We start from the raw sequence: 22,779 nt of genomic DNA on the forward strand, positions 1-22,779 counted from the left end.
GCTTATTAGTCCATCTTTCTCCCCATTGCTGTGAGACGCTGCCTTACAGACGATAAATGTAACGTACTACAATTGAACTGGATACTCATGAATATAGTAGACCAATTTGGTCTATTTCTGAATTGTCTGTTTTTGTTTTCCGTTCTGTCTCTGTTCACACACATGTCATACTGCCTTAATTATAGGGGCTAAAATATTTTACTGTCTGGTAGAGATGGCCCTCCCTCATCGTTCTTCTGTTTTTTGACTCTACAGGCTAATTTTCTTTCTTCATTCATCCAAATGAAGATTATAGTCAACTATATTAGCTACAGAGAAAAAATGGTGACAAATTTGTTAAAATTTATATTTCTATAAAATCACGTGAAAGAAGTATCTATTAAAACAGCGTTGAATTTAGGGAAATGTCTGTTCTGCATCAAAGTACTTTTCTTCTTAACTCTACTAAAGAGGATGTATTGTAACAATCCATTTTCTCATATTGAACCACCCTAGTATTTCTGAAAGAAATCACATTTAATTATGGGGTATTACTTTTTAGTGTCTGACAATTTATTTGGGATTTTTGCATTAGTATTCACAAATGAGACATGTCTGTAGCTTTATTTATTGGTGAAATCTTTGTTAGCGTTTGGGATCAATATCATACTTGTGGCATAGAAAGAACAGGAAAGATTTCCTTCTGTTTTAAGTCATCAGGAATAGTTTAAGAAAGTTTAAGTGAGATCCCCATGAAACCATCTGGACCTGGTACTCTTTTGTAGGGGAACTCTTTAACAACTTTATTGTTTCTTCCATGGTGAGTGAATTGTTTCATCTTTTTGTCTTTATGGGACCAACATGGATAGTACACTACTGCAGGTTTTCATGGAGAAACACAAAGGAGATAAGAGGAACATGATGGTTTCCACTTACCTTCGTTGACTTTTTTCCTTTTCCTTCTCTTTTTTACACCCCACAGCCGCTGGTAGTGACATGGAAGACCCTCAGGACAACACTCTGAGGATTGTTTTGGTGGGGAAAACTGGAAGTGGGAAGAGCGCAACGGCAAACACCATCCTGGGGAATAGAGTCTTTGAGTCTAAAATTGCTCCCCATGCTGTCACTCCCAAGTGTCAAAAAGCATACAAGGAATGGAAGGGGAGGAAACTTCTTGTTGTTGACACCCCAGGGCTCTTTGACACCAAGGAGTCTCTGGATACCACGTGCAGGGAAATCAGCCGGTGTGTCCTCTACTCCTGCCCTGGGCCCCATGCTATCGTCTTGGTCCTCCAGCTGGGCCGCTACACGGATGAAGAGCAGAAGACCGTGGCATTGATCAAGACTCTCTTTGGGAAGCCAGCCTTGAAGCACATGATCATGTTGTTCACTCGCAAAGATAACTTGGAGGGGCAGAGTCTGAGTGACTTCTTAGCAAATGCAGATGTGAAGCTAAGAAACATCATCAGCGAGTGTGGGAACCGCTACTGTGCCTTCGACAACAGAGCCTCAGAGGCCGAGAAGGAAGCTCAAGTGCAGGAGCTGGTGGAGCTGATAGAGGAGATGGTGCAGAGCAACGGAGGGGCTTACTTTACCGATGCCATTTACGAGGACACAGAGAAGAGGCTGAGGCAACGGGAAGAAGACCTGAAGAAGATCTACACCGATCAATTAAATAATGAAATTCAACTAGTAGAAAAGGAATATGCTGATAAATCACAGGAAGAACGGGAGGAAAAAATAAAATGGCTAAAGAGGATTTATGATGAACAATTAAAAAATATCAGGGAACAAGCTGAGAAGAGCATATTTGAACATGTTTTAGATGAGATTAGGAAGGTGCTTTCACAAATATGGCATATGTTTTGGTAGTAAAGACCATTTCATTTTTTCTTTTGAATTTATGATGATTTGCGATAGTGATAGATTGTAGTTTCCATAGACAGCTGTGACAGTAGCTTTTACTTATTCTTCCTATAACCTGACCCTGTTACTCCTGCCACTGACTTGTGGGGCCTGAGTCTTCTACCTTGGAACTGGGCAGATCTGGGACCATTTCAATTAATAGCAGATGGTTGAAGCAACACCTTGTGACTCTAAGGTTACATGTGAGCAATGCTTCCTTGCCCTGTTGGGGTTCTTGCCCTTGGAACTTGACTGTCATGTTGTGAGAAAGCCCAGGCTGCCTCTTGAGAGGTCCCCAGGCAGAAGGCTTGAAGTCACTGGCCCACTTCCCAGCTCACCTTTCATTTGTGACTCACACCAACTTGCCCGCCATGCAAATGAGGCAACACAGAAGCGGGCCCTCTGGCTGCCCCGCCATCTCAGGCGAAGTTGCAGAAAGCAAAGATGATCCATTCCCACTGAGTCCTGCCCAATGACAGCTTTATGAGAACAAATAAATGATGGTTTTGTTTTTAACCACTGAGCTTCAGAATGGTTTTTTATGCAGCGAGAACTAACCAGAATGAAACTGTTTCCCAGCTCTCAGTCCCCACCGCCCCCCCCTTGCCACCTGTCCCTCTTCACACAAAGTTGGCATAATCAGGCAATGGCATATAGAGTTCAAAGACTCAGGAAAATTCAAATCAGAAATCCTGCACATGTTAAGTGTCTGAACCACTGGTCACATGCGTCGTTGCACCACATGGCCACAAGTACTATGTTAGGGAGGTGTCGGGTTTCTCTGGAAAGATTGTTCTGTGGTTCATGGAGATCTGAAAGTCACAGGGTTCTCTTACTGTGTTTCTCTCTTTTCTGTTTTAGGGACCATACTAACTTAAAATGTCTCCACTTGTATCTGAAAAATCCCATCTGGGCCACATAGTCTTCATTTGCCTCTGCAGAATCACACTTCACCCAGCTCTTTGCCCCCTGAGGTTGATCTAGTTGCACTACATCAGTGGGATCTCTTGCTCTCTGACTTCTGCCTGGCTGGCCAATGGGAAGTCCAAGTCAGAGGCCCTGTGGAAGTAGAAAAGCAAGTTTGGGGTGTCCATTCCCCCACCTCTATCTCTGCAAGGCCATCTCTGATTAGCTGCAGTCCTACACCAAAGGTCACTGCTCCTCCCTTGGTGGCCTTTCCACCCAACTCTTCTGCATTGCAGTCTTTGTTCACCCCTTCAGGTGGGATTTAATTTTCTTATCGATACTTTCAATGTCCCTGTGTTTCCAAATTCCCTGTGTCCACAGTGTTTAAGGCCCCTTCCCTAACCTTTCTCCAAGCACCTAATGAGAGCAGATTATCTTTTTCCTGTGAGATTCTGATTGATAAATCTTATGGTACCCAGTTCTCTTTCAGAGCATCTTTATTGTTGTTGATGGTTTTACATTCCCTCTAGTGCTTGTTTTCTGACACCAGAAAAATCTCTCCTTAACCTTCCATGCTGTGACATTTGCAGTAAGTAGATGAAAGGTTCTGTCTTGCTAAAATAATAGAGAAATTTCAAAGTTAGATGGGTGACTGTCAGTCACTCACAAGGATTGCAGACATCCAAAATCCAAATTATTAGAATTTATTTGTCCTTTGTTTTGTCTGTGAACATGACTGATAGTATTTACCATATCAGCGACTTTTCGGGAGATGGATTAGAGATTAAGTCTGGAAAACTTAAGATTCTAAATACCCGCTCATTCTAAGATTCATCACCAGTATTCAGAACGCAGTAAAAGCAACACGGAAGAAAAATCCTCTCCTGAGAAAACATGTGTCAAAGACAAAGTGAGACCAAAGTACTCTTTGCCATCATGCAGTTCTTATGTTCAAAAGTACTTCCTTGTAAGTGACTCATCTGTGTGATGGTATCTCTAGAGAGCAAAGTATTCATGCTCTCTCCTGACTTTTTTCATTTCAGAACCATTTAAAAGATATTTTCGCTCAGAGATATGCAGAAGCATTCTTAATACAATTAACCTGTGTGAGGGCTGTTTGAATGTGCAGCTTATGTGAGCTAATTTCTTTTTTCCCAACCTTAGGTTCTATTTTGGAAGGTAACACATACCCAGAGTAAAAACGAGAAAATCAAATAAATCATTATCTCTTCACTTGACAATTGAAATATTGCTCACTCATTTCTCTTAACATATTTTATGTCCCAGTTTTCCCTGAAGATGGTTCTATTTCAGTGCTGAAGAATGTGGTATTTCCAGCGCTTAATGTGTGCATGATCCCTGTTGTTGAAATATGTGATAGTCATGACTCATGATGGGGAATTTAAACAAGGATTTATAGAAGAAGACCTGAGGAAGGATGTAGGTGTGAAGTCTTCTGTGAAGGATGTGTAGGATGTGTCCATGTGGGTGATGGGTAGGATGATCATGCTTCTGTTCAGAAACAGGAAAGTTCAGGGTGACAGGTAAGATTTTCAGGGGAAGGGTAGAGTCAGGAGCAACAACGTTCAGTTAGGTTTGTGACAAGTTGAATATCAGATGTCAAAGGTAGGGTCCAATATAAATGACCTGCATTAGCTTGAAATCTGGGTCCGAAGGTTATGTGAAAGGCTTGGGGTAAATGTGGCAGGATGTTAACATAAATATCTCCAATTTCAGCTGAATCTTTCTAATTGCCAATACCCCACAGTCAAAAGCTATATGCCAGAATATCCACATAGGATGACCAAAGGGAGAAGCGAGAACCAGTTTTGTAAGATTTAGTCCTTCAACTAATTTGATAGGTATTTGAAGGGGTCAAGAGGAAAGGACTTTTTCTTTTTAGGTTTTATTTAAGTAATCTCTACACCCAACATGGGGCTCCACCTCATGACCCTGAGATCAAGGGTCGCATGCTCTTCCAACTGAGCCAGCCAGGCACCCCAGGAGGAATGACTTTTAAAAGAGAAGGCTTCAGTTATAGGGACAATGACAAATTTGAATTGGTCAATTCTTGGGGTTCATCTGTAGAGCAATCATCCCCCCAGTGCAGAAGGTGACCCAGGTGTAACCGTGTGACTATATAAGGGAAGCCCCACAGGGACTCCTCTCTGCGTGCCATGTCCAGCGAGATGGAGGTTCCCTCTTCCCAAAAGCTAGTGAGGTGGCCTCAGGACTTTGATGCTGCCAGAGGGATGTGGGTGGTGTATGTTAAGAGACTTAATGTGTGTCCTTTGGAGTTTGGCTTTGCTGCTTGCTGGTCCCATGGGATACATGAAGGCTATTGCTGTGTTCTGTGGAGGGAGCAGGGTGCACACAGTGGTGGCTGTCTTGGAAGCAGTCAAAATTTTCACTAAGGGGCGGGGGGTGGCAAAAGCATAGGTTCCTCATATCAAATGTGGGCCACACAGTAGGGAGGCAGCCAAAGCCAGTTTGAAGGGGACTTGCCCAGGGGCCCAGCAGGGATCCCAACAGCTTCTGTGTGGACCAGAGGTCTGGAAGTCCAGGCACCAGGAACAGACATGGAAGCAACCGGCGGGAGGGGAAAGAGTGGCCGTCTGTTGGACTTGTGATTGCAGATTCCCGGGAAGACTCTCTAAAGACTCATTAAAGGTTTCCTGGGCGGGGGAAGAGCCACTAAGTATGTTGCCACCATCCCCCACCCCCACCAAGGCCAGACTACACCTGACTGGTCTTTAGTGTTCCTGCCTCTTCTCCCCCAGCCCATGAGCAATCAGAGCTAAGGCAAGGACAGGAGGAGAAGGGCAGGATGGGGAGAGCTCTAAGGAGCCCTGTCTACACTGCAGGTTCTTTTCCGGGAGCAGGAATATGCCAGGAATTGTACAAAATTTACCCTTCAGTGAAACTGAATAATTTTTTAAAGTGTTTATTTATTTTTGAGAGAAAGAGAGGGAGACAGAGTATGAGTGGAGGAGCGGCAGAGAGAGAGACACACAGAATCTGAAGCAGATATGTATTTTGATGATTAATTTTCATTCTTTCTCTTTCCTAATACACACTGAAAGCTAAATTGTAATTTTTCATAGGCTTTGAAATGCAGTAATTTAATTACACTTCATTCCAAATATTGATCAATTTCTGTTTTTGTCTCTTTTTACCCATCAGTTATTTAAAACTGTGTTCTCCAATTGCTAAACATATGACATTTTATTTACTTTTCTTTTAATTACATTGTGGTCAGAAAATGTTGTCTATGTTATTTCAAAAATTTTAGAGCATTTCTTCATGGACAAACATAAGAACAACGTTAATAAATTTTTCCTATGTACTTGAAAACAAGTGGCTCAGAAATTTCATTAAATAGTCTACATATGCTCATTAGGTCTAACTTGTCAATCATGTGGCTTAAATCTTCTGTGTACTTTTTGATTTTTTTGTATCTGCCTGTTGTAGCAATGAGAGGTGTGTGTTAAAATCTGTCACCATACATGGAGATTTGTCTGTTTCCTCTTGTGATTTGATTATTCCCTTTATACATGTGATGCCTCCCTTTGTGGTGCATATCAATGTAAAACCGTGTTTTGTCTTGACGAGTGGGACTACTTACACTTGATAAACAGGGCAGGTGTTTCGAGACCGTGGTGTGCATTCAACTCATCTTCTCTGCTCTCCCCCCTCCTTACCCTCCCTCTGTGATTTTCCTTCTTTTACAAGGGAACATCTCATATCTTTTGTAATTTACAAATTTGTTTTTTGTTCATTTTCTGCTCCTTCAAGGACCACTAAGCGATTCAGAAAGGAAGGATCCTTACCAGCTCTCATTGCTGATGTATTCAGTTGCCCAGAACAGTGCCTGGCACATGATAAGCTCTCGATAATTATTGAATGAAAAGTCTATGTAGTTTGATATTTTGTTCTTATTTGTTTAGAATGTGCTTGTAGGTTTACCTACACTTTTGCTTTCAAGTTTTCCCTCACTTAACGTTTTTGACTTGGATTTCTTCTTCAGTCCCCTCCAAAACTCCTTATTTTTTTAAACTGAAAACATTGGTGCATTTATCATAATTAAAACTTGTGACTTATGGGGATGCATATTTAAAGTTTTAGTCTTTGCTTTTACTTGTCCAACCTGTTCCATATTTCTTTTTCTTCCCCTTCCTCTGTGTGGTTTAACTTGAATGATTTGGATTTTTTTTCCACATTTTGTGTTTTTCTCTACTAGTTTGGAAATTACGTGTGCTTTTCCTGTAATCACCCAGTGATTACAACATACATTCTTAACTGCTTAAAATCTCGAGAAATCTGTTTTGATCTTCTTCATATACAACAAATTAGAACATTTTAATTCCATTCCCACCCTCAACCCCAATCTATATATCGTTATTGTTGAATATTTAATTTTCTCATTCTCCCCCTTTAAACCTTAGGAAGCATTAGTATTATTTTACACAGTTTGCATTTGTTTAAACTTCCTTTTTTTTTTCACCTGTGATTTACTATCTGGATGAATTTCCTCTTGCCTCAGATACATTCTTTACAAATTCCTCTAATGAGATTGTGCTAGAGATTGTGTCAAGAAATCTCAGTCTGTGTTGCCTGAAATGGGTGTATGTATTTTACCCTTAGTTTTGACAGCAATTTTCTCTGAGGCTAGGATTTCAGGTTGACTGTCATGTTCTCTCAGCGCACTGAAAACCTACCTCCACTGTTTCCTGGCTCCTCTGTTGGGCACCTGGCTGGCTAAGTTGATATAGTGTTTAAGTCTTACTCTCAGGGTCATGGGTTTGAGCCTCATGTTGATGGGTGTAGAGCTTACTTAAAAAAATGGATGTAGAGCTTACTTAAAAAAAAAGAGGGGCACCAGGGTGGTTCAATTGGTTAAGTGTTCAGCTCTTGGTCTGGGCTCAGGTCATGATCTCACAGTTCTTGGGATCGAGTCTTACAGTGGGCTTTTCACTGAAAGCACAGAGCCTGCTTGGGCTTCTCTCTCCCCCTGCTCCCTCCTGCTCACTCTCTATCTCTCAAAATACATAAATTAAAAAAAATCAGCATAACTCCAACTATTTCTTCCTCAAAGTTCATCTCTCTGTTCTTTCTGACTCCCTTTAAGATAGTCTTTCTGCTTTGATGGGATATAATTTTACTATGTGCTAAGGTGTGAATTCTTTCTTTCTTTTTTTAAAAAATAATTTATTTATTTTTAAATTTACCTCCAAGTTAGTTAGCATATAGCGCAACAATGATTTCCGGAGTAGATTCCTTAATGTATTTTACCCATTTAGCCTATCCCCCCTCCCACACCCCTCCAGCAACCCTCTGTTTGTTCTCCATATTTAAGAGTCTCTTAGGTTTTGTCCCCCCCCCCCCCGTTTTTATATTATTATTATTTTTTAGATCAATTGCATCTTTAATTTAAGCATTTTCCATTATAATAAGGGCTTTCATTTCTCTGCTTGGTTTTTTTTTTTTAATTTTTTTTTCAACGTTTAATTTATTTTTGGGACAGAGAGAGACAAAGCATGAACGGGGGAGGGGCAGAGAGAGAGGGAGACACAGAATCGACAAAGCATGAACGGGGGAGGGGCAGAGAGAGAGGGAGACACAGAATCGGAAACAGGCTCCAGGCTCCGAGCCATCAGCCCAGAGCCTGACGCGGGGCTCGAACTCACGGACCGCGAGATCGTGACCTGGCTGAAGTCGGACGCTTAACCGACTGCGCCACCCAAGCGCCCCATTCTCTGCTTGGTTTTTAATAAAAGCCTTGTGCAGGTGTCTGCAAAGCTGGAGGCTTGGAAATCTAAAGCCATGGTCAGAGCCTATATAACTTACAAATCCAGTCAATTTTGGATCATATGGTAGGAGATTAGGCTTGAGGCTCTGGACAGTCTATGTTACTTCAAGATTAGTCTTTGGGCACTGCCTACACAGACTGGTACTAACAATTGAAAACTAGAACTTAAAACTCCAGTGCTCCATAGCACACATGCTGTGTAAAGAACCCACTGTAAAAGAAATGATAGAATTAGAAAAATCATCATTTTGCAGCCATTACAAAAAATAATAGGTAACAATTACCAGTGAATACTAAACTGGTTAGATGAAAGACCGATGGGGAACTTTCTAAGAATCCACTGGCTGTCAACACCTGAGTGGACTGTCAATTCTCACATCCCTAAAACTGGTACATGGATATTACGTGCCTGGTGTGATACAACAGGGATAGAACTTCTTACATCTACCAGTCTGTAGGAGAATGGGTGATAGAGGAAAAAAACTTTATCAATAATTTGAACACTTCATTTGTGATTTGCATGTCTTCCTTATTAAAAAAAATTTTTTTTTAAGTAATCTCTACATCCAACATGGGGCTCAAACTCATGACCTTGCGATCAAGAGTCACATGCTCCACCAACTGAGCCAACTAGGCACCCCACATGTCCTCCTTATTATAGATAACATAGTCTAATGAAATGAGATCATTTATAATGATTACATAGTAAAACGTTATAGCCAAAAATACAAAAAGTCCTCACTTTATTTTTTAAAAAGTACTTTTGAAAAATTTTATTTCACCAGGGTCTAATCCTTTGCTGATGTTCAAATTTAAACAATTTTTCTGAGTCTGTCTCATAAGCGAAAAACATGAAAAGTTGCTTCTGTGGCATTTTCTTCTAGTTTTTCAAGCCCTCATGTAGTAGCAACTGGTTCAAAATACTGGTTTGTTTCAAAGCATGCAGTTTAGATGTATCTTCACTGATGATGGTGATATTTCCATTTTGTTCCTGAGCTGTCAGGTCACTTTCACTGTCAGACAGTGTACATAGTAGAATATCGTTTTCATAGGTTGGAAAATAATACTCTGGTTGATCCCATATCTTTCTTTCAGGAAGCAGTGATGTATGTTTAGTCTCTTCCATGTGAGTCCTTAACTCTGCTTTGGACTTGAATTTCACATGGCAACTATAACATCTACATTGGTGAATTTGCCTTTGAATGAAATTGACCAATTTTACTTGCTGATAGAAATTCAATCCAAGTTCTGACTTTATTTTGAGGAGATCAAAACCATGTGCTTCCTCCATGTGGACACATAATTTCTCAATTGTTTCTGCTTGCTTTTCACAAAATAGGCAGACAGCAGAGTCAGGGCGCTCTTCCCAATCAGACCAGTCGTCTTCCTGATGGCCTAGCAACTCCCGATCATCTTCCAACTGAACTTCCTCCCACGATTTTCCAAGTTCCAAATAATTGATGACGTAAAATCGGTCATAGTCTCTGTTCTTAAGATTGATCCTCCGATGCTGTTTTTTCCTCATATGATCTTTAAGCGTATTTTTGTCCCTGAAGGTCTTCTCACAGTATAAGCACTGCAAGTTGTCAAGCTTTTTCTGTAATGTGCACAGAAATTCATTGCAGTTTGCAATGTCGTCTGGCTAGACAATGTTGAAAGCATGTTCTCTGGCCATGTGGTTCAAAAGAACAGATCTGTTCCTGAAAAACTCCTCATTGCAAAACATACAAATACCATGAAAATTGTTATCATTTCTTTCTTGCTGCTGTTGTTTCAGAATTTCTTTCAGTCTTTGTTTCTGAAGTTCCTCTCTAAGTACTCTATCTTCTGGTAAAACATAACATAAAAAAAAGTAATTGTCTTCTTCTTCAAGTGGAGCTGTGGATTTGATTCTTATCACACTACAAAAATCTGTAACAGGCTGTTCAGTGAACCTTTTCCTCCAATATAAAATGTACCTTTGGAAATCAGCAACCAACTTGACATCAGCTGTGACCATCTTATGTTCAATAATCATGTGCTTCAGAAGTTTGTCTTGTTCATCCATAGGAAAATGTTCTTCACAGAAAATACAAGGCACAGAAAATACAAGGTTCTCACAAGATGGAGAACCTTCTAAAGCGGTGGTGCCACCTGGACTTTCTGGCAGGGAAAGCAGCTCCAGGATACAATCCTTACCTCATAACTGACACTCCCAGATTCTCTATGGTTGCTCTTGCAGTCCTCCTCCCCTCAGGCAGCAGCCCCCTGGGTCTCGGGAGCAGCCATTACAAGGCAGAGGAGAAAAGGGAGGGCACCGTTTTTATATTATTTTTGCTTCCCTTCCATTATGTTCATCTGTTTTGTATCTTAAAGTCCTCATATGAGTGAAGTCATATGATATTTGTCTTTCTCTGACTCACTAATTTCACCTAGCGTAATGCCTTCTAGTTCCATCCATGTAGTTGCAAATGGCAAGATTTCATTCTTTTTGATCACTGAGTAATACTCCATTCTATATATATATATATATACACCACATCTTCTTTATCCATTCATCCATTGATGAACATTTGAACTCTTTCCATACTTTGACTATTGTTGATAGTGCTGTTATAAACATGGGGGTGCATGTGTCTCTTTGAAACAGCACACCTGTATCCCTTGGATAAATACCTACTAGTGCAATTACTGGGTCATAGGGTAGTTCTACTTTTAATTTTTTGAGGAATCTCCATACTGTTTTCCAGAGCAGCTGCACCAGTTTGCGGTGTGAATGCTTTCTTAATTATCTTCTTTGTGATTTGTTAGAGTTTGCAAATGCATGGATTGGTGAACTTAATCAGTGCAGAAACAATTCAACTATTATCATTTCGAAGATGTCCTCTGCCCCTATCCTCTTCTGATTTCTCTCTTAAAGCATCTTTGCCTCTTTAAATTGCTTTCTGCCCTTTTCTTTTTCAAACCTATCATCTGACCCCCTCAGCAGAAGCCACGGGTTTCTGAGTCACCCCTCACTGAGGGAGGGACCCAGTGGGGTTTGTGTTGAAAATCCCCCCCAGCAGACTCCCCGCTCCAATCAGATCTGGCCTTGACTCTCATTTTTATGTCAGGGTGGCTTTGAGAAGTGAAGGTTAGGTTTCGAGGTTGCTAAAATACCCTTCCGGTGCCAGCTGGCTGCTCTCCTCCCCGACTCTTCTGGGTTTCCACCTCCATTAGCCCCAGGTGTGAGACAGCGTATCTTGTTGCCTGTTCACCCATGGTTTTAAGAAAATATATGTAATACTTTTCAGTACTTTTAGTTGATTTCACTGGGAGGATTGATAATCTAGATACCTAAAAGAGAAGTTTATTTTCATGTGTTTGGTTAGTTTTGGCCTGTTTTGTTTTCTGACTTAATGTCTCTGGTAAGGGTGATTTTTTTTCTGTTTGTCTCTGTCTCTTCCTGCTCCCTTTTATCTTGTAATCTTTCCTCAGGTGTCTATTCTCCCTGCTATATATTTGATGCCATATTTAAGTATAAATTGCTAGAAAAGGAGTTCCATGTAACCAGTGAGGGGTTGTAACCATAGGCTCCATCTGAGGTGACAGAGCATGGCAGGTTGTCCCGCCAAGGGCGGCTGGCAGAGGGCTTCCTCTAAAGATGTTCTAAGTCTTCAAGAAGAACCCTCTAATTGCACACTTGGGGAGAGATACTTTGAAGTGTGAGGTTCTTTTTAAAATTTTTTTAAAAATATCTTTTTAATGTTTTCATTTATTTTTGAGAGAGAGAGACAAAGTGTGAGCTGGGAAGAGGAAGAGAGAGAGGGAGACACAGAATCTGAAGCAGGCTCCAGGCTCTGAGCTGTCAGCACAGAGCCAGATGTGGGGCTCGAATTCGTGAACTGTGAGATAATGACCTGGGTCAAAGTGGCACGCTCAACTGACTGAGCCACCTAGGTGCCCCTGTAGTGTGGGGTTCTGAATTAGGGGGAATGAAAAGATCATGGAATCACTGCACACAGCCCCGTCCACAGCAGCTGAAATTTCTGAAGCTCCACTTCCACAGGGTTTCCCTGGTGACGTTGGTGGCTGCCTCCTCTGTAGCCTACCCTGGGGTCATGTGGCCTGTGGACCCCCTGACCCAGGGCCTCTTATCAGATACATGATTTGCCAAGATTTTCTCCCATTCTGTAGGTTGGCCTTTTCATTCTGTTGAAGGATTCCTTTGCTCTGCAGGAGCTTTGTAGTTGGATGTAGTCCCCCCCTGCCTACTTTTGCTTTTGGTGTCAGATTCAAAAACTCATCACCAAGATGAATGTGAAGGAGCTCGCTGTTTGTTTTCTCCTTGGGGTTTTGTGGTTTCAGGCCTTACATTCTCTCTGCCTTCCAGAAACCTGTCGAGACCTCTCGTCACCGATGCTCATACACCCAAGCTCTCCATGACATGGATTCCTGAGGGTTTGTAGAAAGAGAGGATGTCTGTTGTCTACAGTTTCTATTAATCCATTTTTCCACAATGGTTCATGTATGGCCAGTTTGCCATCTTGACTTTGAGATACCCGATCTCTTGTTGAATAGAAATAAAATATAGTGAGAGAGAATGTGCAAACTACTTTGATGTTACTTACATGGTATCATTTGTGCCCATTCACAACTTGGAAAAAGAGAAATCCTAATTCAAATTACCAGTTGTCATTATTTCAAATAAGCAGTAATAAATGGACCTATTAAATTTTCCATAAGCAGCTTGGGCTTTTAAAAGCTCCATTGTCAGGGGGCACCTGGGTATCTCAGTCGGTTAGGCGGCCGACTTCGGCTCAGGTCACGATCTCGCGGTCCGTGAGTTCGAGCCCCACGTCGGGCTCTGTGCTGACCGCTCAGAGCCTGGAGCCTGTTTCAGATTCTGTGTCTCCCTCTCTCTCTGACCCTCCCCTGTTCATGCTCTGTCTCTCTCTGTCTCAAAAATAAATAAACGTTAAAAAAAATTTAAAATCTCCATTGTCAAGACTCTGAACGTCAGAGTCAAGAGGGACAGCCCGCACTGGTCATTTTACTCAGTTCAAGCCAGTCCTTAATTAGGCTTCCATGGCAGGTCTGGGTAGGACCTTGCACTTTAGCCTTATATCCTGTGAGGTGCTCAAAACAGAAGGAGATGTGGCAGGAAATGCTTGTGGTGAAGACAAGAAAGAAGTGTGGCTGTGCACAGGTAAATTTAGAACAAACGTGCTTGTTCTGTTGAGAAGGTTCTGGGTGGGGACTTGGTAACATTAACATCGAAGGTAGACTACAGACTTTCTAAGGACTGAACTGTGAGGTGCATAGGGATCATCTTCTCGTCTGTTTACTATGTCATTTCTAGTAGAGGGTTACAGATATTTTTAGATGCATGGGAAGGAGGACATGGGTTGAAAAAGGTGTCAAATTATAAAGCAGAAACAAGAAATGCATAAAGGAGCTCACACTGTAAAAAGGCAAACTGCAAAACCTTTGAGGCTTTGAGTTCCAAGGGCATAGACTCCATCTGTGGATGAGAAAAGACAGAAATTCTTATTGTAACAGGGCACGGACACAGGTAGTGTGACACCTTGTGGCCAGTTTTATATGATTGTAAATCATGTTGGGGCATCAGGGTGGCTCAGTGGGTTAAATGTGGAATGTTGATTTGGGCCCAGGTCATGATCTCATGGTTTGTGAGTTCAAGCCCTGTGTCAGACTCTGCACTGAGAAAACAAGTAGCAAAATATAAACTTTTCAAATAATTAAAAACTTTTTTAACGTTTATTCACTTTTTAAAGAGAGAGATGGAGTGCAAGTGGGAGAGATACAAAGAGAGAGACACACAGAATCCGAAGCAGGCTCGAGACTCTGAGCTGTCAGCACAGAGCCTGATGTGGGGCTCGAACTCAGGAACTGTGAGATCATGACCTGAACTGAAGTCAGACGCTTAACTGACTGAGCCACTCAACCACCCCACTTTAAAATTAATTAAAAAAAAAAAGAAAATAAAGATACTTGGAAAACTAACATATAGAAAAAAAATAATGGGATCCGTGTCTCTAGGGAACTGGGACCCCCTCCCCCGCTTGACAATACTCTCACAGTTTACATTTTCCTGGCAGGTAGAGTCAGATGTTAATGGTTAGCCTATTGCAAATGGTCTGAACACCATCTCACAGGGTAACTTTGGACCTATCCTAATTAGTTAAGATAAGCTACCTTCTCTGGCTTCAACCAGATAATACCTTGGAAATAACAACTCTCCCCTAGTCCCAGGGAGGAAGGAGAGGACATAGTGGCTGCCTACACTGATATAGACCTAAGCAGTAGGAGCAGACGTTGGTCTGAAAGACCCCTGTTGTGCTGAGACGTGGGGTCAGGGAACACAGGCTTTTCAGAGCTGGCAGCTCTCTAGTTTTGACTCAGCAGTTTTTCCAGAATGTCACAGCATAACCCTTATTTTGTCCTTCCTGGTAGAGTCTGCATGGATGAACATGGTATCTACAAGGCAGATGTGGTTGTCTAACTTTAAATTAGTTCGAATAGAGGTGCTTGGCTGGCTCAGTCAGTGGAGTATGCAACTCTTGATCTCCGGGTTGTGAGTATGAGCCCCATATTGGGTGGAGAGATTATTTAAAAATAAAACCTTTACAAATTAATTCAGGTGAAATAAAATTAAAAATTTACTTCTGCCTTCACACTCATCACACTTCATGTTGTCAACAGCCCGTGTGGTTAATGGCTAACTTATTGTACTGCAAAAATGAAATCATTAATTACAGGAAGTTCTATCTGAGAGGCTAGATGACGAAGTGGGCAGGTCTCTTGCAAGAGCAAGTTTGTACAGCTCCTCCTCTCACATCCTCTCTCCTTTCTCTCAACTTCTTAGCTTAGCATTGTCTTCAAAGTTAGAGAAGGGAGCAGGACCCAAACTTTCCAGGTAAGAGAAAAGGGGTATTTGGGGGAGGGAACAAAGGGTAATGTGTGATTTTGATGGAGAGGGGACCTCTCCCCCGGACGTACGTTTTAAACCTCCGGGCAAACATGCTTTCAGACTGTATCTTTCTTGTTGGTTCCTTTTTCCTGTTTTTTTCTGACTTTAGGTTGTAATCTGTTTTGAGGGCTGAGCCCTACAAATCAATTGTCTTTCAGGGCTTGCTGCCCACAGAATACTTGTACAAATGTTATTCCCCTCATTATTAATAGAAAGTATAATTAAACTTGAAGTTTTCAGGGATAGAGTTGGGTGAGCAGACAGAATGAGCTCTATGGGGAGGAGCAGATGGGAGATGAAGAAGCACAGGTCACTGTCCCTTGCCCCAAAGCCAGCACCCAGGTCAGGATCAGAGGCTCTGCTACCCAGCTGTCTGCCTGCTCAGGGCTGCCCCTTTCTGAGCCTCACTCAGAGTTGGGGAAGAGGAACCTCCCCATGCCTTTAGGAGGCAAGATGAGGGAGATGCCCCTCATCTCTAGGTGACCCTCGGCAGTTGGGGAGGAGCTGGGGACCAATGGATGCCTGTTCGTTAGGCAGTAGGAGAACCCAGCCACCCAAGGTCAGCACCCCAGAAGTGTAGTCTTTTGATCTGACATCTGAGCTGGGATACATAGCCCAGAACTTCAGACTGAAGAGAGAGCCCACAAGCTAGAAGAAGGACCTTATGAAACACCGAAATACTTTTTGTTTCCCTATTTCTGTTATCCTCCCCCTCCCTAACACCCATCACCAGCACCAACGTTGTGCCCAAAAATGATTTTTAAAAATTCTGTGCTTTCTCTTCTTGCTTTACAAGAAGCTCTTTCCTATTCCCTGTCCTTAAGGGATAAAGAAAGAACTCTTCTTACAAGAGAAGGGTCTGTCTTGCTCACAGTGTTGTATATTTGTTTTGATGGCTTCCCATCAGAAGAGCTTGTCCTGAACAACGAGCATTTTCAGCCCATCCTAGTCAAAGTCTGCTCCAGTAATTTTGTTATGAAACAAAATTCAGCCAAAAAATTGGTTTTATGGAAGATTCATGAATCAGGCAGCATCCTATCCTGCAAATTGAGGGGTGCTCCACTGAACTACAGAAGAAAGGTCTTTAAAGGCAGGGAGAGGGCATTAAAAGAGAAGACAATGAAAGGAATTTATTAGCAAGGAATGCGTTGTTTAGGCAAGTCTGGCTTCTTAAGGGGAGTGGAAGGGGTCTGTCAGTAAATCCTCAGTATCCCAGGGGAAGGCCACCCTGAAGGAGTGCTAACAGACCACTGGAAGTGCATGATTGTGTGAAGAAAAGGGAACAATCTGAAGATGAGCCCAAATGTGGAGAGCAGAGAAGTCTTGGGAAATAGGGCAGGGAAACCAAGTGGCAAGTGTGCAGAAGAGAAGAAACTGTTGGCTACACGAGGTTGAGGCTTCCAGTACCACTCACCTCCCTAAAACCACACGTTCTGTTTCTCTATGGCAGGAATTCACACTGCAATGGCAACCCCCAACAGCGATCCGTGCTGCAGCCCCGGTGGCCCCAGGAGCAGCTGCGGTGAGATTGGTGATATCCTGCTTGGGTCCCCCCGGGCTGGGTGGGGGAGGACAGCGAGCAGAGGGGTTCTCTTGTGCTGACAGCCAGCCCTCATCCGGCTGGAGCAAAATGTTTCCACCCCTGTATCTATCTGATCTCCTCTTCATGTCCTCTGCTCTTTCTTTCCTGTCCACCCTGTCCACTCTCTCTGGGTAAAACGCCTTTCTGTTTCTCCTCCCGTGATTTCCCTCCTCCTTGCTAGGCAGATGCCCTCAGGCTGTCCCAAAGTTGGAGCCTTGCATAGGGATGCTAACTAAATGATAATCTGAACTCCCATCCACACGTTTCCTTTGATAATCTTAGCCATTCTGTATTCAGTGTTCTCGGTTTCTGGAAATCTACCTGTCTCAGGCCGGGATCTGGTTATCATGTGTGAACTCTGCACTGGGGATGATTTGCTAATCCTTGGAAGGAGGTGGAGACCAACTACAGATTTTGTGGAACCCAGAGCTGGAGCTTCTGCAATATCTCTCCTCTGCTCCACTGGCATTTTTAAAAGAGTATTCCAATTGACAGAGTAGATGGAAGGGGGCCAAATGGAAGCAGAGAGAACAGCTGGGAGACTCTGGAGGCCTGGATGCTGATGGTAGTGGGAGCTAGTGTGGTGGCCTTCAAAGTGGAGGGAGAAAAGTAGACAGATTTGCAGGTGGAGCTCAGAGAATGTGCTGATATGGAAAGGAAAGGGAAAGCAAGGGAAGGGAAGGGAAGGGAAGGGAAAGGAAAGGAAGGGAAGAATCAAGGGCAGTTGCTGGATTTTGGGGCTAAGGGACTGGATCAATGCTGTTGCTGTGTCTGACAAATAAAATGCTGTTTATAATAGTGTCTCTAATGTTGTGAGTATGATAACATATGCATTATGTTCAAGCAGAAAAGGATGGCCATAATACAGGATTCCCCATGCAGGAATCAGCCTCACTTAGGGTTATGCTGTCAGGGTCTGTCTCCTCAGAGGTACAGGCTTTCAAATGTGATTTCCACCTATGTTCTATAGGGTGGTGGTGGTGGTGGGGAGTTCTGTGTTTAACAAATCCTGAAGACAGAGACTGTATAGACACCATAAGGAGGTATGCAATGAATTACTGAATACAAATGCATAACAGTTGTATAGATGATTTGTTGTCTAACTGAAGTCACAGTTATTCTGAAAAATGTGAGAATTGCTGTGCTGAGCTGGTATTATCTGTCAACCTTCCTAGGAAGTAGAACGCTTAATCTAGTGAAGCTAAGAAAATATAACTCTACTGATGCTCTCAACTGTATCCATTTTTATTTCATTAAGAAATTTCTTTTATATTTATTCATTTTTGAGAGAGAGAGAGAGAGACAGAGAGACAGAGAGACAGAGTGGGAGCAGAGAGAGAGAGAGAGGAAGACACAGTATCTGAAGCCGGCACTGGACTCTGAGCTGTCAGCCCAGATCCTGGTGCAGGGCTTAAACTCATAGACCTCAAGAAGTCGGACGCTTAACCCACTGAGCCACCCAGGCGGCTCCCCAAAGAATTTTTTTAATGTTTATTTAGTTTTGAGAGAAAGAGAGAAAGAGAGACAGAGACAGAGACAGAGACAGAGACAGAGACAGAGAGTGAGCAGAGGACAGGCAGAGAGAGAGGGAGACATAGAAACTGAAGCAGGCTCCAGGCTCTGAACTGTGAACAAAGAGCCCGATGGGGGGCTGGAACCCATAAATAGTGGGATCATGACTGGAGTTGAAGTCGGGCACTCAACTGACTGAACTACCCACACGCCCCTCAACTTTTTTAAGAGAGAAAGAGGGAGAGGGACAGGGGAAGAGGGAGAGATAGAGAGGAATAGAGAGAGATAATCTTAAGCAGACTCCATGCTCAGTGTACAGCCTGATGTGGGACTCAGTCCTATGACCCTGGAATCACAACCTGAGCCAATATGAAGAGTCCAATGCTCATCTGACTAAGCCACCCAGGGGCTCTGTTTCTTTTATTTTTTATGTATCAAGAGATTTTCTAATAATTTTAGAGATCTGTTGATATTTCCTGTCTATAACTCTTTAATGTCTTAATTAAGAATATGAAAACTTCACTGGACTCTAAGCTAAGGTTTTTAACCTAAGGTTTTTAACTTTAAGTGTAAATTTTATTGTTCTCTCTCGTTTCACAATCCCTGACAGAATGGTTGCACACAGGAAATAGAAAAAGACACTTTCTCTTTCCACACAAGCATCCCTTTTGTACCCTGCAAGGATGGGTTGGCTTGTGTAACCTGCCTAGCTGGCTTCTTAATGGGAGAAGCAAAGTTCCATTCTGAATATAAATGGGGAGGGGAGTCTCCCACTTAGATGCCCCAAAGTCAGATTTTGTGTTACTTGCTGCATTGCCCTTATGAGGAATAGCTACCAGCAGCAGCAGCAGCTCAGAATTCTCTTTGTAAACTACAATATTTTGTTTCCTCTTCTGTGGGCTACTTAGCTACAAAAAGTAAGAGTAAGAAGCTCCAGGAAATCCTGGAAAGTACTTGGGCATTCCCCAAGTATTGCAAGAGAACTTCAGGCTTTCTATAGACTTTGAATAGGCTTCTCTAGAAGGGCCTTCTATAGAGTTCCTGGGAGTGCAGCAGTCACTTATGGGAGGGGACCCTGGGGCAACAGAGGAGGGGTGTGTGTGAGGGGAAATGGGGGGCCATGCAGGAGAAGCAGCTGGATTACCATCCTAATGCTGTGGCTTTTGTTTCCTGATGTCCCAGGGTTTAGAAACCAAGATGGCAGAGATTCACAGCTGAGACTTGTCTTAGTGGGTAAGACTGGAGCAGGGAAAAGTGCCACAGGCAACAGCATCCTCGGAGAGAAAGCGTTTCATTCCAGCATTGCGGCAACATCAGTCACCAAGACCTGTAAGAGGGGGAGCAGCAGGTGGCAGGGAAGAGAAATTGTGGTCGTGGATACGCCTGGCATTTTTGACACCGAGGTACAGGATGCTGACACCTGCAAGGAGATTGCTCACTGCATCTTCCTGACCTCCCCAGGGCCCCATGCTCTGCTCCTGGTGGTCCCGCTGGGCCGGTACACGCACGAAGAGCAAAAGGCCACGGAGAAGATCCTGCAAATGTTTGGACTCAGAGCTAGGAGATACATGATTCTCTTATTCACCCGGAAAGATGACTTGGATGGCACCAATTTCCATGATTACTTAGAGGAAGCACCCAAAGATATCCGAGAGTTGGTGGGCAAGTTTGGTGATCGCTACTGCGTGTTCAACAATCGGGCAACAGGAGCTGAGCAGGAGGCCCAGAGGAATCAGCTGCTCACCCTGGTCCAGCGCATTGTGGCCGAGAATGAAGGAAGATGCTACACTAACAAGATGTACCAAACGGCTGACAACGAGATTCAGAAACAAATGCAAGAAATGCAAGAATTTTACGCAGCAGAGCTAGAGAGAGAGAGAGTGCTTATAAGAAAGGAGTTTGAAGACAAAATCAGAAAGCTGGAAGATAAACTGGAGCAGCAGAGACAAATGGAACAAATGGAGAGGGAATTGGCTGAGAAAGAGGCATTATATGCTGAAAAGCTGCAAAAAGACACAGATGAGAATCAGTATAAGATAGTTGACTTGATCATGAAAGCTCTGCAGATGGTTTTTCCTATCTTCTCTCACCTGTTTATGGAAGATTAACCTGAATGAGAAGATCTCCTTATTTGCTACACATTTTCTGCTGGCCCTGCCAAGCCCCCACCCCAGAACTCATTCACCAACCTTGAAGCACTCTCGATTCTGTCTCTCAGACTCTCAGGACGAAGGGGTATAATCAGATTCACTGGTGGTGATTGGTAGATGTTTGATTGACTTACCAGGGGAGGGACACATTCTCAGTTTGTCGAACTCCAGAGTAGAAGGTATTGATGCTCTTCTAAGAAGATGACCCCAAAATTTCTCTATTTGTCCCGAGTGAAATCCAGATTCCTTCTAGATTGGTGGATCCTCTCCCTTTGTTGCTTCTACTCACTTATTTTTGCTTTTAGGACATGGCAATCACCTTACCCATATGGTTTGTTACAAAGATTGGTTCTTCATGTTAGGTAGTCTAATGATAGAGATGCTATTAGAATTCTTTCCAGATGAATGGAAATTTATTTAGTTACATTTTTACAGAGGGACTCAAGTTGTTCCTTATCAGCTGCCCACTGAAGAACAAAGAGTTGTCTGGAAACTAGACCTCTCAGAACTCAACTAAGTGAAATGCCAGAAAGAGCAGTTGAAAGACAAAGATTCAACACAGAAGAGAACAACGGTTTGCTGTATTCAGATATATCTACAGCAACTCTTTGACAGACTTTAATACAACATATTTGCTGAATAACCAGTTCTCTCCTTTTCATGTGAAACCAACTGTTGCCACTTCACCTCCATCACCTCAGACCTTCATACCTCACTGCACATACCACCCTCTCCCAGCTGAACTGCTTGCTAGTTGGTATTGTAATAAAAGTTTTCTGTTCCGTCATATTTCCATAAATTTGCAGTCCACTTCTTCTTGGAAAATACCTTTGATATTTATTTTTCTTTATTATTTTCTTTAAAATTTATTTATTTATTTAGAGGCATGAGCAGGGGAGAGGCAGTGATAGAGAGAACCCCAAGCAGGCTCCACACATCAGTGCAGAGCTTGACGCAGGGCTCAAACCCACAAACCATGAGATCATGACCTGAGCTGAAACTGAGAGTGGGATGCTCAACGGACTGAGCCACCCAGGTGCCCTACGTTTGCCACTTCTTCTAAGACTACAGGTGTGAGTTTCAGTTTTTGGTAACAGTTCAAGATGATTTCAGAGCTAGTCTTGCTCTACCCTCAACACATCTCTCCTCCTTTTCCTTGGAAATTCCCAGCCACATTCTCCACCCCTCTGCCAGTCAAACACCACCTTCTCGTTGGATTCATTCATTATGCACTGATAGAAATTATGTGTAAACAAGGCTTTAGAGACCTTTCTGGTTTTCCTGGAGCAAAAATCCCCTTTAATATATGGATAACAGTAGGAGGTGTCTCTCTCTATCTGTTTTCTACTTTTCTATTTGGTACTTCTCACATAATCCATGCGAAGGTTTCCCAAAGCACATTTCCATGTTCTGCCAATATGTTCTGGTGGTCATATGTGACTCATGGCAACTCTCCTCACTCTGCCATCTTGACATTGGCTTGTCCATGCTCAAAGCCATTTTTCCCAAAGGGACATATACCTCTCCCAGTTTTCCTCAAACACCCATGAGTTTAGACTGTACTTTTAATTAATCTCGAGGATAAAGGAAGCACACCACAAAGAAGCTCACAATCCCTCACAATCCTTTCTCCCCAGGAGAAGGGACCAAGATGGTGGAGTAGCATGGAAGTTTTCTGCTTCTCTCATTCCTGAAATTCAGCCAGATCAGCACAAAAGCATTTTTCACACTAGAAAATTTATCTGAGGATCAACATAACCATCTGCGTAACCTGAGCCACAGAACTTGGCAGGTACACAGCACGAGAGGTGATTTGGGGGAGAGAGAAGCCATGGAGGATAGGGAGTTGTTTTTGCTTGTGGAGATAGGACAGAAACAGGGGGTAGAATACAGGAAAACACTCCCCCAAAAGGCAACTGAAGAGAAAGAGAAAGAGTGGAAACACCCAAAAGGGACTGAACAAGAAAGCAAGAAAGGAGAAAGT

At 42.8% G+C, this 22,779-nt stretch overlaps 2 protein-coding genes and 1 pseudogene across 6 annotated transcripts in view; 2 read left to right on the top strand and 1 right to left on the bottom strand.

Moving 5' to 3' along the window:
* The window catches only part of LOC109261372 (GTPase IMAP family member 7-like), a 20,198-nt gene extending 17,798 nt beyond the window's left edge, over positions 1-2,400 (top strand). For all 3 annotated transcript variants that reach the window (XM_019439927.2, XM_019439925.2, XM_053898646.1), the window contains exon 2: positions 962-2,400. In XM_019439927.2, coding sequence (XP_019295472.2) covers positions 976-1,851 — 876 coding nt within the window. In that variant the 5' untranslated portion in view covers positions 962-975 and the 3' untranslated portion in view covers positions 1,852-2,400. The remainder of the gene's footprint in view (positions 1-961) is intronic.
* The window catches only part of LOC109261370 (GTPase IMAP family member 4-like), a 26,377-nt gene extending 5,515 nt beyond the window's left edge, over positions 1-20,862 (top strand). Inside the window, exons 1-3 of one of the 3 annotated variants that reach the window (XM_019439920.2) lie at positions 13,631-13,766; positions 17,002-17,073; positions 19,828-20,862. In XM_019439920.2, the coding sequence (XP_019295465.2) occupies positions 13,646-13,766; positions 17,002-17,073; positions 19,828-20,753 (1,119 nt within the window). In that variant the 5' untranslated portion in view covers positions 13,631-13,645 and the 3' untranslated portion in view covers positions 20,754-20,862. Of the gene's footprint in view, positions 1-13,630; positions 13,767-15,364; positions 15,498-17,001; positions 17,074-19,827 lie in introns of those variants that run through there. The other 2 variants (XM_019439921.2, XM_053898639.1) reach the window with 2 other exon arrangements.
* On the bottom strand, positions 9,358-10,867 carry LOC109261369 (zinc finger protein 277-like; annotated as a pseudogene).
* Positions 20,863-22,779: the final 1,917 nt, after the last annotated feature.

This window comes from Panthera pardus, unplaced genomic scaffold (genome assembly GCF_024362965.1).
Source record: "Panthera pardus isolate Hobbes unplaced genomic scaffold, ASM2436296v1 HiC_scaffold_9, whole genome shotgun sequence".
Lineage (NCBI taxonomy): Eukaryota > Metazoa > Chordata > Mammalia > Carnivora > Felidae > Panthera > Panthera pardus.